Below are 14684 nucleotides of genomic sequence, written 5' to 3'. Positions count from 1 at the left end.
CGGAGTTGCCAGGTGCGTTGTGTCTTTCCTCAGTCCAGCAGCCCAATAGCCTGGAACAGGTGGGCACCCAGCCACTGTTAGCTTCACGCATGAGAGACAGGAGGAAGAGCTTATCTTACACTGCACTTCTGAGCAACTGGTATAGCCGGGTCAGACCAGACCTGGCTCCACAGGAGGACTCTTCGAAGTCTTTTTTCTGTTTTTATTCTCAGAGTAACCCTTGCAAAGTTAGTGGCTACCACCTCTCAAACTTTCTCATATGGCCAGGGGTCTCTAATACTGATGTCTCCCCACAGACCAGGGTAAGCAGGTGCCATTTCTGTCAGGACACCCATGGAGTAGCTTCCCCCTCCCACCCCCTGCTTCCCTGCAACCCCAGTTATAGGCAGAGCTGTAAGCTGTGGATAAAGTTTCTTGCCTTCTAGGTACTTCTGGTCTAGCCAGGGACAGGCAGATTTATAGAAAGACAGAAAGATCTTCCACCTGCTGGTTTACTCTCTAAATGGCCTTGACAACAGCCAGAGCTGAGCTATTCTGAAGCCAGGAGCTTCTGTGGGTCTCCCACATGCATTCAGGGTCCCGAGGCTTTGGGTCATCCTGTACTGCTTTTCCAGGCCATAAACGGAGCTGGATGGGAAGTGGAGCAGCCAGGACTTGAACCAGTGCTGGCCCCCAATCCTTGCCTTTTCTGAACCTAAGACTCACCAATGTATGAGCTTAGATATGTACCTCCAACTCCTTTTCCCTTGTTTCCTCATCCTTAGGATGGGTATATTAACAGTGTCCACTTCCTCAGGTGGTAGTGAGGATTCAGTCAAATAATAATCAACACTGGAGCCTCTGTAGCACCAAGAAAGCTCACACGACCCATGCACTGACCGGCCGGGCACTGCGTCCCTGTGCTTCCAGGGCAGGTCCCTCCAGTCCTTTGCTCTCTGTACACGTCTAGGCTCAGCATGGGCCTGTCATGCTCAGCTCTGCCCAGACAGCTTGCCGAGAACAGCCCATGTTCTGCATTCCTGAGCCCAAGGCCATGTGGGCTCCATGGGCCTCACCAGTGTGACACAGTCCCTGCTGACACTCATTCCCATTTTCACAATTGGATGTCACGTGTGTGATAGCTGGAGCAGGTGTCATCTCTGTACAGATGCAGTGGGACCCTCCGGGAAACAATCTTCCCCTGGGACTGATTCCTTTGCTTCTCCAAGGGGCCCTTTTGCCAGCTTTGAGAGCCTAGAGTTGCAGCCTGTTGAAATAGACTGGGGGGCTAGGGCTCTGGGCCTGCAGACAAGTGGTCACTTACAATGCCCACATCCAGAGTGCCTGCTTCTACTCAGGCTTCTTGCAGTTGTATACCCTAGGACACAGCAGGTGATGGTGCGTGGCTCAAGGACTCGGGTTCCTGCCACCCAGGTGGGAGACGTGTCTAGCTTCACTTGGCCAGCCTTAGCTGTTGTGGCAATTTGGCGAATGAACCAACTAACAAAAGATCTTGATATTTCTCTCCCTCCATATCTGCTTTTGAAGTAAAATGAAAATATATAAAAGGAAATGGGGGCAGAGGGGTGTTGTGTGGCACAGCAAGTTAAGCCATTGCCTGCAGTGTCAGCATTGGTTTGTGTCTCAGCTGCTGTGCTTGCAGTACAGCTCGCTGCTAATGTCCTTGGAAAAGCACCATTGCCACCATTTGGGGAGTGAACCAGCAGATGGAAGATTTTTCTTCCTGTCTGTGTGCTCCAAATGAATAAAATGGAAGAGGGCCCGGCATGGTAGCCTAGCAGCTGAAGTCCTCACCTTGCAAGTGCCAGGATCCTATATGGCTGCTAGTTCAAGTCCCAGCAGCTCTGGTTCCCATCCGACTTGCTGCTTGTGGCCTGGGAAAGCAGTCAAGGATAGTCCAGGCCTTGGGAGACCTTGCACCCATGTGGGAGACCCGGAAGAGGCTCTGGGCTCCTGGCTTCAGATCACAGCTCCAGCCATTGTAGCCGCTTGGGGATAATAGGAGGAGAGACAGAGAGAAAGATCTTCCGTCTGATGGTTCACTCCCCAGTGACCACAATGGCTGGAGCTGAGCTAGTCCAAAGCCAGGAGCCTCTTCCAGGTCTCCCACACGGGTGCAGGGTCCCAAGGCTTTGGGCCGTCCTCAACTGCTTTCCCAGGCCACAAGCAAGGAGCTGGATGGAAAGTGAAGCTGCTGGGATTAGAACTAGCGTCCATATGGGATCCCTGCGCGTTCAAAGGACTTTAGCTGCTACACTATCACACTGGGCCCAAAATAATTCTTTTTAAAAAAAGAAAGAATTGGGCCCGGTGGCGTGGCCTAGCGGCTAAAGTCCTCGCCTTGAATGCCCATATGGGCGCCGGATCCCATATGGGCGCCGGTTCTAATCCCGGCAGCTCCACTTCCCATCCAGCTCCCTGCTGTGGCCTGGGAAAGCAGTCGAGGACGGCCCAATGCCTTGGGACCCTGCACTTGTGTCGGAGACCCAGAAGAGGTTCCTGGTTCCTGGCTTCGGATCAACACAGCACCGGCCGTTGCGGTCACTTGGGGAGTGAATCATCGGACGGAAGATCTTTCTCTCTGTCTCTCCTCCTCTCTGAATATCTGACTTTGCGATAAAATAAATAAATCTTTAAAAAACAAAAGAAGAATTGATAGGGACTTAGCATCAGACACCCCATCAGAGAGAGACACTAAGGAGGCCAGGTATAGCTGGCAGCTGTGAGCAGGACCCAACATGGTCAGGGTTCAAACGTTGAAGGCCAGCTGTGCTACTGACCAGCTCTTGGTCTAGGTGGAGGGAATTGCTCTCCTGACTGGTAGAGTTGGGGTATAGTCAGGCCTGGGCTGGCAGGGTCTGCAGGAGCAAAGGGCTAGAGACTGCCTCAAGGTTCCCTGCTCTGTGGGAACCTTCCAGTGGGGGGAGCATGGAGCTCAGATTCTTCGGTTAACTGTCACCCTCCCCCCGCTCCCCCTTGGCACACATACCAAGGCCTGCCAGGACTGGGGCACTCCCACAGGGACCATACCCACCAGGTGCCTCTTGAAATGGCTTCTCTCTGTCTCTGTCGCTTGTAGGGCCAGCTTCTACTAGCTCCCTGCCCTTCTCCCTCAGGGGCCACTGTCCCTACCCTTGGCAGCCTATGATTACATCTGTGTCCCTCTCATGGTCACTCGTGTGGTATCTTACTCTACCCCACAAGCATCACAAGCAGCGGCTTCCCCTGTGGTGCCCCAGTGCCAGCCTGCACTGTGTGCTTGTGTGTCCTCTGAGACACGAGTCCCCAACTGGGACATGAGCCCTTACTCCAACCCCAGTGCCCCTCCAAGTCTCCTGTGCAGTTGTAGGCACATCACTGCCCACAGATTTTGCCAGGCCAACCCTGCTCTGCAGTGGGCAGCATCAGTGAAAGGAGCCCCCTTCCTGTGAGCTGTGGGGATGGGGGAGTACCAACCTCTGGAGCCAGAGCACCTTGGGATGGGGATTCACCACCCCAGCCTTGGCCCAAAGGGACTCAGGGCAGATGAGAGGCCAAAGGTATGAAAGAGGCTGGAGGCAGAGTCAGGAAGGAGGTTCAGACATGAGGACCCAGGCCAGGCCCCCACTGTGAGCCCCAATAACGTGGGCCTTCCCCTCCCATTCCCGTGACTGACAGGTATCCTTGTGCCCTGGCTCATGGACCCTCTGCAGCCATCCCCCTCCCCCTGCACCTCCCGGCCCTCCAGCCCTAAGACGCCACCTTGTGAAATGCTTGGTCTGGTGGGCATTGAGGCTGTGCTGGACCAGCTGAAGATCAAGGCCATGAAGATGGGGTTTGAGTTCAACATAATGGTGGTGGGTGAGTGAGGACTGGGGTCCTGGGCAGGGCACCCACCTGTCATGGCTTCCGTCAATCTCCTCCCTGCGCCTCACAGGGACATTATCATTGAATAGTTGGGAATTACTGGGTCAGTAGGAACTCAAATCCCCCATAGAGCTCAGCTCGGTTGCACCTCGGTGGTAGCAACTTGCCAGAGAGCTCAGTAACAGGCAATGGGTGGCGGCAATGTGGTTTTTTCATGCAGTTGTAACACATGCAGGAAGGAAACAGGAACAGACCAACCTGTAGCAAGAGGGAACCCTGGGCTCCAAGCAGACACAGAGACAGGGTGTCAGCACTGGCCAGGACCTGTGGTGAGCGGGGGAGGGGAGGAGAACCAACATGGTGTTTTTCTGGAGAGGGGGGTGAAGGCATCCTGGAAGGAGATGGACATGGTGGTGGCCCGGCATGGTGAGTGTACAAACGTCCACATACTGAGCACATTCCAAAGCATTATGTCTGTGTTATGTATATATCATGTGTATTGTCTACATGTGCATGATATATATGTCTGTGTAAAAAAGTCAAGGAGCCAGTCCAGTTGGGTCTCCCATTTGGGTGGCAGGGACCTGACCACCTAGACCATCCTCTGCTTCCGTCCCAGACACATTAGCAAGGAGCTGGATCAAAAACAGAGCATCCGGGCCGGGCTTGGCAGCGTGGCCTAGTGGCTAAGGTCCTTGCCTTGATCCCATATGGCTGCTGGTTCTAATCCCGGCAGCTCGACTTCCTCTCTATCTCTCCTCCTCTCAGTATATTTGACTTTGTAATAAAAATAAAATAAACCTTTAAAAAAAAAAAAAAAAACAGAGCATCCAGGACTCAGACCAGCACTCTGATGTGGGAGTGCCCCAGCGCCAGTCCTGGCTGTGCTGGCTTAGGGATTGGTGGTTGATTCTTTGTTCTGTGACTCTGACCGCACTGCACCCCCAGAATAGCAAGCCCTTGTGCTTGATCCTGTCATGACAGCTCACTTTAGTAAGAAGTCTTAGGAGCTTGAGAGACACTGTGGAAGATGCCCACCATCACTGCTGTTTTCTGTCTCTCCAGGGCAAAGCGGGCTGGGCAAGTCCACCATGGTGAACACACTATTCAGGTCCAAAATATGGAAAACTTCCCTGCCAGGCCTAGGGGTAACTACACCCCAGACACTGCAGCTACATTCAGTGACTCATGGTGAGTGTGCCCCCACACCCCACCCCAAACCCCACCCTCAGATCCAAGCCCTCACCCCCAGTGCTCCCTCCACAGTCATCGAGGAGAAGGGTGTGAAGCTGAAGCTGACGGTGATTGACACGCCTGGCTTTGGGGACCAGATCAACAATGATAAGTGGTGGGTTCTAGAGGGCAGGAGCTGAGCCTGGCTATCCCAGCCCCATCCTTGCCCTGTGACCTCCAGGGAGCTCCGTAGCCCTGAAGCAACTGGCTGTGTCATGGCTGAGCCTCAGTTTCCTCACCTGTGTAAGGGGTGGAGGGAGCTGAAAGTGAAAAGGTCTCAGCTGCCTGGGATGCAGTAAGGACCTCAGTGTCAAGGTTGGCCAGAAGCCCAGCCTCCTGTCAGGACAGCTAGGTCAGGCCACTTTCCAGCCATGGGAACCAATCACGGAAGCTCCCAAAACCCAGGGCTCCTTCACCATACCTTGAGAGTGATGACAGCATCCTGCTGAGCTACTTTAGGCTCTGAGAGCAATGACAGAAGTGTACACACACACACACACACGGACACACTCAAGTACACACACTTGGGTACAGAGACAATCACACATACACACATGAACACTCAGTTATACTTCCAGTTATACACATGGACACAGCCACACACATATACATGCAATTATACATACATGAACAGTTATATTCATATACATACATGACACAGACATATACATATACTGTTATACATACATGGCCACATGCCTACACATACAGTTGTACACAGAGACACATACATGCACATACTGTTATACACAGACATATATGTGCACATACAGTTATGCACAGAAACATGCCACATGTATACACATAGTTATACACACATAGTTATTCATACACAGACATGGCCACATGCATACACAGTTATACACACACACATAGCCACATGTTCACACAACAACACAATTATTTTATTTTATTACAAAGTCAGGTATACAGAGAGGAGAGACAGAGAGGAAGATCTTCCGTCTGATGATTCACACCCCAAGTGAGCCGCAATGGCTGGTGCGCGCCGATCCGAAGCCAGGAGCCGGGAACCTCTTCCAGGTCTCCCACGCGGGTGCAGGGTCCCAAAGCTTTGGGCCAACCTCAACTGCTTTCCCAGGCCACAAGCAGGGAGCTGGATGGGAAGTGAAGCTGCCGAGATTAGAACCGGTGCCCATATGGGATCCTGGGGCGTTCAAGGCGAGGACTTTAGCCGCTAGGCCACCGCTCCAGGCCCCAGTAACACAATTATAAACATGCTTGACATGGCCACATATAAACACAGTTACATGGATGGACACAGTCACACATAGGCTCATATACACACTAACATGGTTATAAACACATTGATAAAGCTACATACAAGTACACACTGTCCCATGCTAATATACATAGAATTCATGTATTCATGCAGTCACATATACACACATACATACCTTTACGCACACACTCATACCCACACCTACTTGTACACACATATGCATGGACACAGTTATATTCGCATGTATACACAGGAACAACCGTAATCTTACAGGCATATGCAGTGACAGCTCCCATGCATGCTTGCACTCGTATGCACACAAACACAATCATACACTTACATACAGTCAAGAAAAACATACTCACATCTGGACGCAGCCACACAACTGTGTAAAAATGTACACAGACACATACACTCTGACCATGTGCCCCGTTCTGCCCTGGACAGTGCTCAGGTAGCGCGGGTGAGCATCCTGGCCTCCACGGAGTCGGCACTGTCAGGGCAGACTGGAACAGACACTGAGCACAGCTGGGTGAGGCCAGGAGTAGCCTTCCAAAAGTGTAACACTCACACTGGGACAGGAGGGCAGAGCAGGAAGGGCGTGTGTGAACCAGGATCACACATGGCAGCCAGAGGCACTGCAACTGATGAAAGAGGACAGAGCGGGGAGGAGGGCGCAGAACAGCCAGAAAGGTTGAGGAGGGATCTTACTAAGAAAGGGATGCTGGGGCAAAGCTTCCTGAGGATGAGAGAAGGAGGTAGATGTGGACGTGGGGGACGAGCAGTCCAGGCAGAGGCTACGGTGTGTACAAGAGGTCTGGGGTGCATGCAGGGAGGGGGAGGTGTAGAGGAGCGAGCAGGGGTGCCGGCCAGTCTTTTCAGAGATGAGTAAGCTGTGGCCTCCACGCAGCAGTGGCACGATTATGCTCTGTGTCTCCCTGATGGTGCAGGGACTGGGTGCTGCCCCAGGGAGCTGGCACAGGGCTCCATTGCAAGGGAAGGGTTCCTCCACCACCCCAGCTGGGACCCAATCCTGAGCTACATCAACGCGCAGTATGAGCGGTACCTGCAGGAGGAGCTGCTCATCACCCGCCAGCGCCACATCCCGGACACGCGTGTACACTGCTGCATCTACTTCGTGCCACCCACTGGGCACTGGTGAGGTGACTGGGCCGCCTACACGGGGCAGGGCAGAAGAGGAGGGCAAGGTGTCCTGGGGCAGGCTGGGAGCTGCCTGCCCCTTGCATACATGCACACTGCCACCCGTGGCCCTACCCTGCCTGGGCAGCCTGCGGCCCCTGGACGTGGAGTTCCTGCAGCGGCTGTGCCGGACGGTGAATGTTGTGCCTGTGATCGCCCGGGCTGACAGCCTGACCATTGATGAGCGAGAAGCCTTCAGGAGCAGGGTGACCCGGGTGCCTGGGCTGCTGGGCTGGTACCAGTGTGGCAGGGAGCAGGGTGAGCAGAGAGGTTGAGGCCTCCTGTATGCTGGCCCAGATCCAACAGAACCTGAAGAGTCACTGCATTGACGTGTACCCTCAGAAGTGCTTTGATGAGGACATCAATGATAGGATCCTCAACAGCAAGATCCGGGTGAGGGGCTGGAAGGGAAAAACGGGCAGAGCATGAGGGGCAAAGACCAGGGGACAGGGCACACCGATGGGGACAGTCTCTCCATGCAACCTTTTCCACCTAAATGTTGATCTCTACAGTCAGGGAAATGCGAAGTTCCCTATTCTTCCAGGCAATCAGTAATAATCTAGCCCCTGGAAGGGACAGATCACAGGGAACCATAGCAAGCGCAGCTGAGCTATGGGAGGCAGGGAGGAGTGAAAAAATGAGACATCCACTTTTGAACCCAGCCTGGCAGTTCCATAGCTGGCCAAATAATAGTGCAGGACACACACTTTCCCACAACTTGTCCATCGGTACTTGTCCAAAATGCAAAACTAGCTCATGGCCAGTGTTCTGTGCACACCATGACAAGCTACTTGTATTATCATTATTGATTTATTTGAAAGGCTGAACAAAAGAGTGAGTGAGTGAGCAATACATTCCTTCTCTGTGCTGGCTCACTCCCCAAATGCCCATGACATCCAGGCATGTACCAGCCTGAGGCCAGGTTCTAGAACCCCATCCAGCTCTCCCGCATGGGTAGCAGAGGCCCAAGTACTTAATCTGTCTCCCAGGATGCAAGTTCAGGGAGGAGTCCAGATCTGTGAAACGTCCACAACAAGACAAGCCATACAGGAGAGGTTACGAGGAGCAGGCAGTTGGGGGTGAGTGCTAAAAGGTACAGGCTTGCTTTCTGGGCTACTGAGAACATTCTAGAATTAAAGTGCGTTGGTGGCCACATAGCCTTGTCAGTGTATTACAAACCACCAGAATATGTGCTTTCTACCGGGAATGTGTTCTTTGGCATGTTAGACCTCAGTGAAGCTGTTGGCAGGGAGGAAGGAGAGAAAGCACAGCTCTGAAACCACTGAATCGCTGCTCTCAGTCCCCTTCTGTTGCCTGTGTGGTGTGGTCAAGGTCAACCCATCTGGACCCTGCAGAGATGGGGGATTCACCATGTGCAGGCCACCACAGCTGTGTCCCCTTCACCCAGGGACTGTGCTGCCCAACCCTGTGCTTGTGCTTGGATTGGAAAGCTGCAGCATGATGAGCACTAGGGAAAGTTACGGAGGTACTGCTTAGGCTGCCCGTGTCCCCTAGTAGAGCATGTGGATTCAAGTCTCTGACCTGCTTCTGAATTCAGATTCCTGCTGATGGTCACTCTTGGAGGCAGTACCCAGGAGATCCAGGCTGGCTGTCACAGATGTTTGGGAAGTGAACCAGCAGAGGGGAGATCTTTGTACCTTAAAAATAAAATGAAAATTAATAAATTAGAAAAAAAAAGAGGGGCTGGCATTATGGTACAGAGGGTTACACCATCACCTGTGATGCCTGGCAATCCCATATGGGTGCCAGGGTTTTCTTAAGATTTATTTATTTTTATTGCAAAGTCAGATACATAGAGGAGGAGAGACAGGAAGATCTTCCATCCGATGGTTCACTCCCCAAGTGAGCCGCAACAGGCTGGTTCTGCGCCAATCTGAAGCCAGGAGCCAGGAGTTTCCTCCAGGTCTCCCACACGGGTGCAGGGTCCCAAGGCTTTGGGCCAACCTCAACTGCTTTCCCAGGCCACAAGCAGGGAGCTGGATGGGAAGTGGGGCTGCCAGTATTAGAACCAGTGCCCATATGGGATCCTGGGGCGTTCAAGGCGAGGACTTCAGCTGTAAGGCCACCGTGCCGGGCCCAGGTGCCAGTTTGGATCCTGGATGTTCCACCTCTGATCTGGCTACCTGCTAATGTGCCTGGGAACGTAGTAGAAGATGGCCAGCCTCCTGCACCCACGTGGGAGACCAGATGGAGCTCTGGGTTCCTAGCTTTGGCCTGACCAGTCCTGCTGTTAGGACCATGTGAGGAGTGGACCAGTAGATAGTGCTCTCCTTTCTCTCTGTAACTTTTAAATACGTAAATCTTTGGGCCCGGAGTGTCAGCGCAGTGGTTAAGGTCCTCTCCTTGAGCACACCGGGATCCCATATGGGCGCCGGTTCTAATCCGGGCCAACCTGCTTCCCATCCAACTCCCTTCCTGTGGCCTGGGAAAGTGGTTGAGGATGGCCCAAAGCCTTGGGACCCTGCACCCGTATAGGAGACCCCGAAGAAGCTCCTAGCTCCTGGCTTTGGATTGGCTCAGCTCCAGCCATCGAGGCCACTTGGGGAGTGACTCATCGGACGGAAGGTCTTCCTCTCTGTCTCCTCCTCTCTGTATATCTGACTTTACAAATAAAAATAAATAAATCTTTAAGAACAAAAAGGCAGAGAGGGGGCTACATGGAATTTCAGTCCCATACCGTGCAGTGTACAAACTACACCTCTGTTCATGCAGGCCCTGTCACTCACTCGTACCCAGTGTTTCTCCATCCTTCCTCATTTCCCTCCCCTCCGTCTCCTGCTGCTGGTCCTGAGGCAGCACAGCCACAGCTGGAACTGATTTTGGGAGAAATCCAAGAGGAATGTACACAAATGAATCACTCAGTCTTCCAGACATGGAAGGTTCATTGGCTTGAACTCTGAGCTGACACATAGTGGGTGTACAAACAGTTATTAACTCACTGTTATTTCTCATCACAAATTCATTCTGAGACATATTTGGGCCTCCAGCACCCACTTGGAAGACCTGGACAGAGCTCCAGGCTCCTGGCTTTGGCCTGGTCCAGGTCTGGCCATTTGGGGACCGAATCTGCAGATGGACAAGGTGTGTGTGAGAGAAAGAAAGACTTTCTGAGAATGAGAAGAAAAAAATGAGAGAGGCAGGAAGGGGAACAAATATAATTGGGCATTTTGTAGTTTACAGGCTTGGGTTACCACCTCTGCCCGTGTCAGGAAACCATGTGATGGCTAGCAAACTTTTTTGCTGAGGGCTGGATGGGCACGACATCCCCTGGTGAAGTCACTCAGGTGTGCTGTTGTGGTTAAAAGCAGCTGTGGGTGACAGTACATAAGCTTAGCTGTGTGGTGATAAATGTCAATGGAAAGAGGCTATTTCCTCCAAGAGCCACAGGCTGCCTCCACTGCTTCACTAAGTTGCTTGCTGGTTGGTTGGTTCTGAGTGGGGTGAAGATGGAGAGAAATAGAACTCACATCCATTGATCTACTCCCCAAATACCAGCAACGGCCAGACTAAAGGCAGGAGCTAAGGACTCCCTCAGGGCCTCCCTTTTGGGGGTCAGGGCCCCAATCGTGGCTTTTTAGAACCTGCAGCAGTAGGAAGCTGAGTCAGGAATGCTGGGATATCATTGCTATCAATGCTGGGACTGTATCTATCTTACCCAGCATCATATGCCCTAGGCCTCAAACTGGCCCCTCTGAGCTTCGTGGTGACCCCTAAGGTGGGGGCTCTGTGTCACAGGTGATGGGGACATGTTGTCGTCCACAGCCCTCTCCCAGCATCACCCTGCTAACCCTCCGTGACAAGGAGCATAATGCCTGGACGAGCACTACCAGCACCATGTCCCCATTTCACAGCCAGCTGGGTTCCTGGAACTCCTTACTCCTTTGTACTTGCTGCCCCCAGACAGCAGTGTCCCAGTCCCCTCTACCTTTTCTTCCTACCTCACCAGCAGGGCCCATCTGTGTCCCCTCCTCCCCCAGGACCGAATCCCCTTTGCTGTGGTTGGAGCTGACCGAGAACATCTGGTAAACGGGAAGTGTGTCCTGGGCAGGAAGACCAAGTGGGGCATCATTGAAGGTCAGTGTGGGCCGCAGGAAGGGTGCAGGGCATTCTGGGCATCCAGACGACCTGGGAAGGGTTCTCCCTAGCTGCGAGGCCTTGGGCAAGTCCCCTGGCTCTCAAGCCTCACTTCCCTCACAGTAGAATGGAAATAAACCTCTCCAGGTGGATGGAAGGGGAAGAGTCACCTGTCTGCATGATGCACACCTAGAGGCTGTCCTGCAGCTTACTGTGTGCTGTGCTAAGGCCCACAGTGACAAGGGCCCTGTCCGCAGAAGACCAATGAGATGCTGACAGAAGAGGGGACAATGAAAGCAACCAAAGGAATGGGAGGCTACAAAGTGAGGCAGGAGTAACAGCCAGGGCTGATGACCTATGAGCAATAGGATAGAATCAATATTCAATGAACTCCTTGTACCCTGGGGACATTATAACAAAGGGACCAGTGAATGAATGAACTAATGAAGGAGAGATAAGATCAAACAGAACCCTGGAGGCAGGTACCAGGCAGGTGTCAGCAGCTCAGTGGCACACAAAGAGGGTTACGCAGCACTTGTGAGGACCGGCTGGGTCCAGTAGAGCCACATTTAGCACCATGTCTTGCAGTGGAGAACATGGCGCACTGCGAGTTTCCTCTGCTGAGAGATCTGCTCATCCGGTGAGGTGTGGGGAGCCCAGGGCTGGGCACTGGCAGCCCTAGCGGTGGACCCTGGCCAGAGTTGACCCACTTACCATCACCCCAGCTCCCACCTCCAAGACCTGAAGGACATCACCCACAACGTCCACTATGAGAATTACCGTGTCATCAGACTCAATGAGAGCCATCTGCTGCCCCGTGGGCCCGGCTGGGTGAACCTGGCCCCAGCCTCTGTGGGCCAGCTATCCAGTCCCGGGCCCTCGAAGGTCTGCAGAACAGCCCGGCACAATTCAGATGATGAATTCTGAGCTCCCCTAGCACATGCCTGCAGGCCACAGCATCCAACAAAAGTGAATATTACTTTTTATGAGACACTGGGCTTGAAACAAAAGTGCTTTGTAGATGATTTCTCTGCTACCCTCTAATAAAAGTGTGGTTCCTTTTCAAGTCAGAGTGTGAAAGTCAGGGTCTCATGGCCACCCTACTCCAGAACCAGAGCTCAGTAGTAAACTGGACTCTCCTACCAATTCTGACCATTCAGTCCTAATCTAGGACCCAACACAAAAGAATTCCCTGCCTGGGCCACATGTTCATCCTCAAAGTCAAGACATTGGTTAGGAAATCTGCATCTGTTGGGTCTGGAATTTATCCCACCGCCTTGAAGAGAGGAGTTCCACACAAGATAATGCAAAAGCAAAGGAACTTTATTGCTAGCACACTAGGGTCCAAGTCTCATCCAACACAGTAGGGTCTTGACAAGGACCCCAATCATACATTTTACATGGTTTAAATAGGTTTTAGCTGCAGTTCCAGGAATGGTTCACTGATTCTAAGAATGGGCATTGACAAGATTATAACTGGTCAGTTTTTATTGCCCGCGACCACTCTTGTGGTCAGTCTCTTATCCGTGCCCACCTCAGTGGTCAGCCTCTATCGCCATGACCACTTGATGACTAGGGATTTTTCAAGTCTCCTCTGATTGGTCAACTCTGTCTAGGGTGTGTGGCGGCCCACTTCGGGGTAAGAAGGTGTCTCAGTTCCAGGGACTGAAACTTAGGCCTAGCCTGTCCGAGGCCCATCATGGCTTTATCTTGGTTCCCCTTTGCATCAAGTGAAGCACTTTTATAGAGGCCAAACTTAGCGGTTAGCTTAGCAATTAATCAGCATCATTCTAATATTATTTATTCTATATTTTAATTACCATTACTCATGCAACTCTACTAGTTTCTATCTCTTAACCTTAATCTCTATAATCACCCAATGTTATCTTTTAACATTTACATATTTTTCCATTATTTTCTTTTTTGCTAGACACTCATTTATTATTGAACTATTTTTAATATTACTTCCTAATACTATTTCTTACTACTATCATTCTAGTGCTATTTACCTACTGCTTAACACACTATTCTCTTGATTCATCTATCACTCAGCACATTTTAGTACTATTTAGCTCTTACTTTAGTTCCACAGGCTCACACATCCTACATCAGAGAACCTTGATCTGACACCAGGCTCCGGCTCCTTTCCCCAGCTTGCTGCTCGTCCACACCCTGCGAGACAGTGGTGAGGACTCAAGTAGTTGGGTTCCCGCCACTACTGGCGAGACCTGGACTGAGATCTTGGCTTTCAGCTTCGCCTCAGTCCAGACCCAGCACTGTCGTTTTTGCGATGCACCTGCCATAATCTGGAGAGATGGCAAGAAGACAGAGGGGATGCCCATGGGACGTAGAGCATCCAGCCCACAGGACAGAGGAGTCCTGCTGTCCCAGAACTCTCCAGAACCCTCAGCAGGAAGCAAGCTTCACAGATTCCCACCTGGTCAGGGCCAAAGCTGAGAACGTCAGGATAACAAAAGAAAAGGGCATCCTGTGTCACAGAGGGAGCCGGAGGCACATCTGCAATCATGGAAGGAGGGACAGCATGTACTCATTCAATAGGTAGCAGACAGAAGTCACCCCTTCAGAAAGCCCTCCTGGCTTTTCCAGGTGATGAGCTTGCTAGCTCCTGTGTGTTACTTTCTGTTGAGTTCACACACACACACACTCCCACTCTGCAAGGACAGGGCCACACCAGCACAGGGCAGGTGATAGGACACGTCACTAATACGGACTTCAACAGCCCACCCCTCCACCAACAATCTGGGTGGACTCCAGAATCCAGGGGGCTCCCAGGATGCATGGTGATATAGACCACCTACCCTCCCCCACATGGTGCTACATGGGGGCAGAGCCACCATCTCACACAGCAGCAGAGAAGGCCCCTTGGTGCTGAGGCTACCTCTGTAGCTGTCCCAGAGCAATGCTCATCCCTGCCACTACCTGCCCACCCCCCAAGCTGTGCCACTGCATCTCCAGTGAAGTTCCTACTGAAATCCTAACACAACTGACCCGTGGAGCTGAATCACTTAGCTGCCCACTGGCCCCTGGGCACAGGGTTGCTTAATAGAGA

At 52.2% G+C, this 14684-nt stretch overlaps 1 protein-coding gene across 1 annotated transcript; it reads left to right on the top strand.

Moving 5' to 3' along the window:
- Nucleotides 1–3018: 3018 nt before the first annotated feature.
- On the top strand, nt 3019–12680 carry SEPTIN12 (septin 12). The gene is made up of 10 exons (XM_004586721.3): nt 3019–3539; nt 3658–3840; nt 4912–5037; nt 5113–5194; nt 7340–7477; nt 7608–7725; nt 7817–7912; nt 11518–11614; nt 12203–12254; nt 12340–12680. Exons 2-10 carry the CDS (start codon nt 3678–3680, stop codon nt 12539–12541), a joined length of 1074 nt encoding a protein of 357 aa, XP_004586778.2. The 5' UTR covers nt 3019–3539; nt 3658–3677; the 3' UTR covers nt 12542–12680.
- The last annotated feature ends 2004 nt before the right edge of the window (nt 12681–14684 follow it).

The sequence above is a fragment of the Ochotona princeps genome, chromosome 24 (genome assembly GCF_030435755.1).
Source record: "Ochotona princeps isolate mOchPri1 chromosome 24, mOchPri1.hap1, whole genome shotgun sequence".
Lineage (NCBI taxonomy): Eukaryota > Metazoa > Chordata > Mammalia > Lagomorpha > Ochotonidae > Ochotona > Ochotona princeps.
The sequence above is the reverse complement of the archived record's forward strand: the minus strand, read 5'-3'. Positions and strand labels throughout refer to the sequence as shown.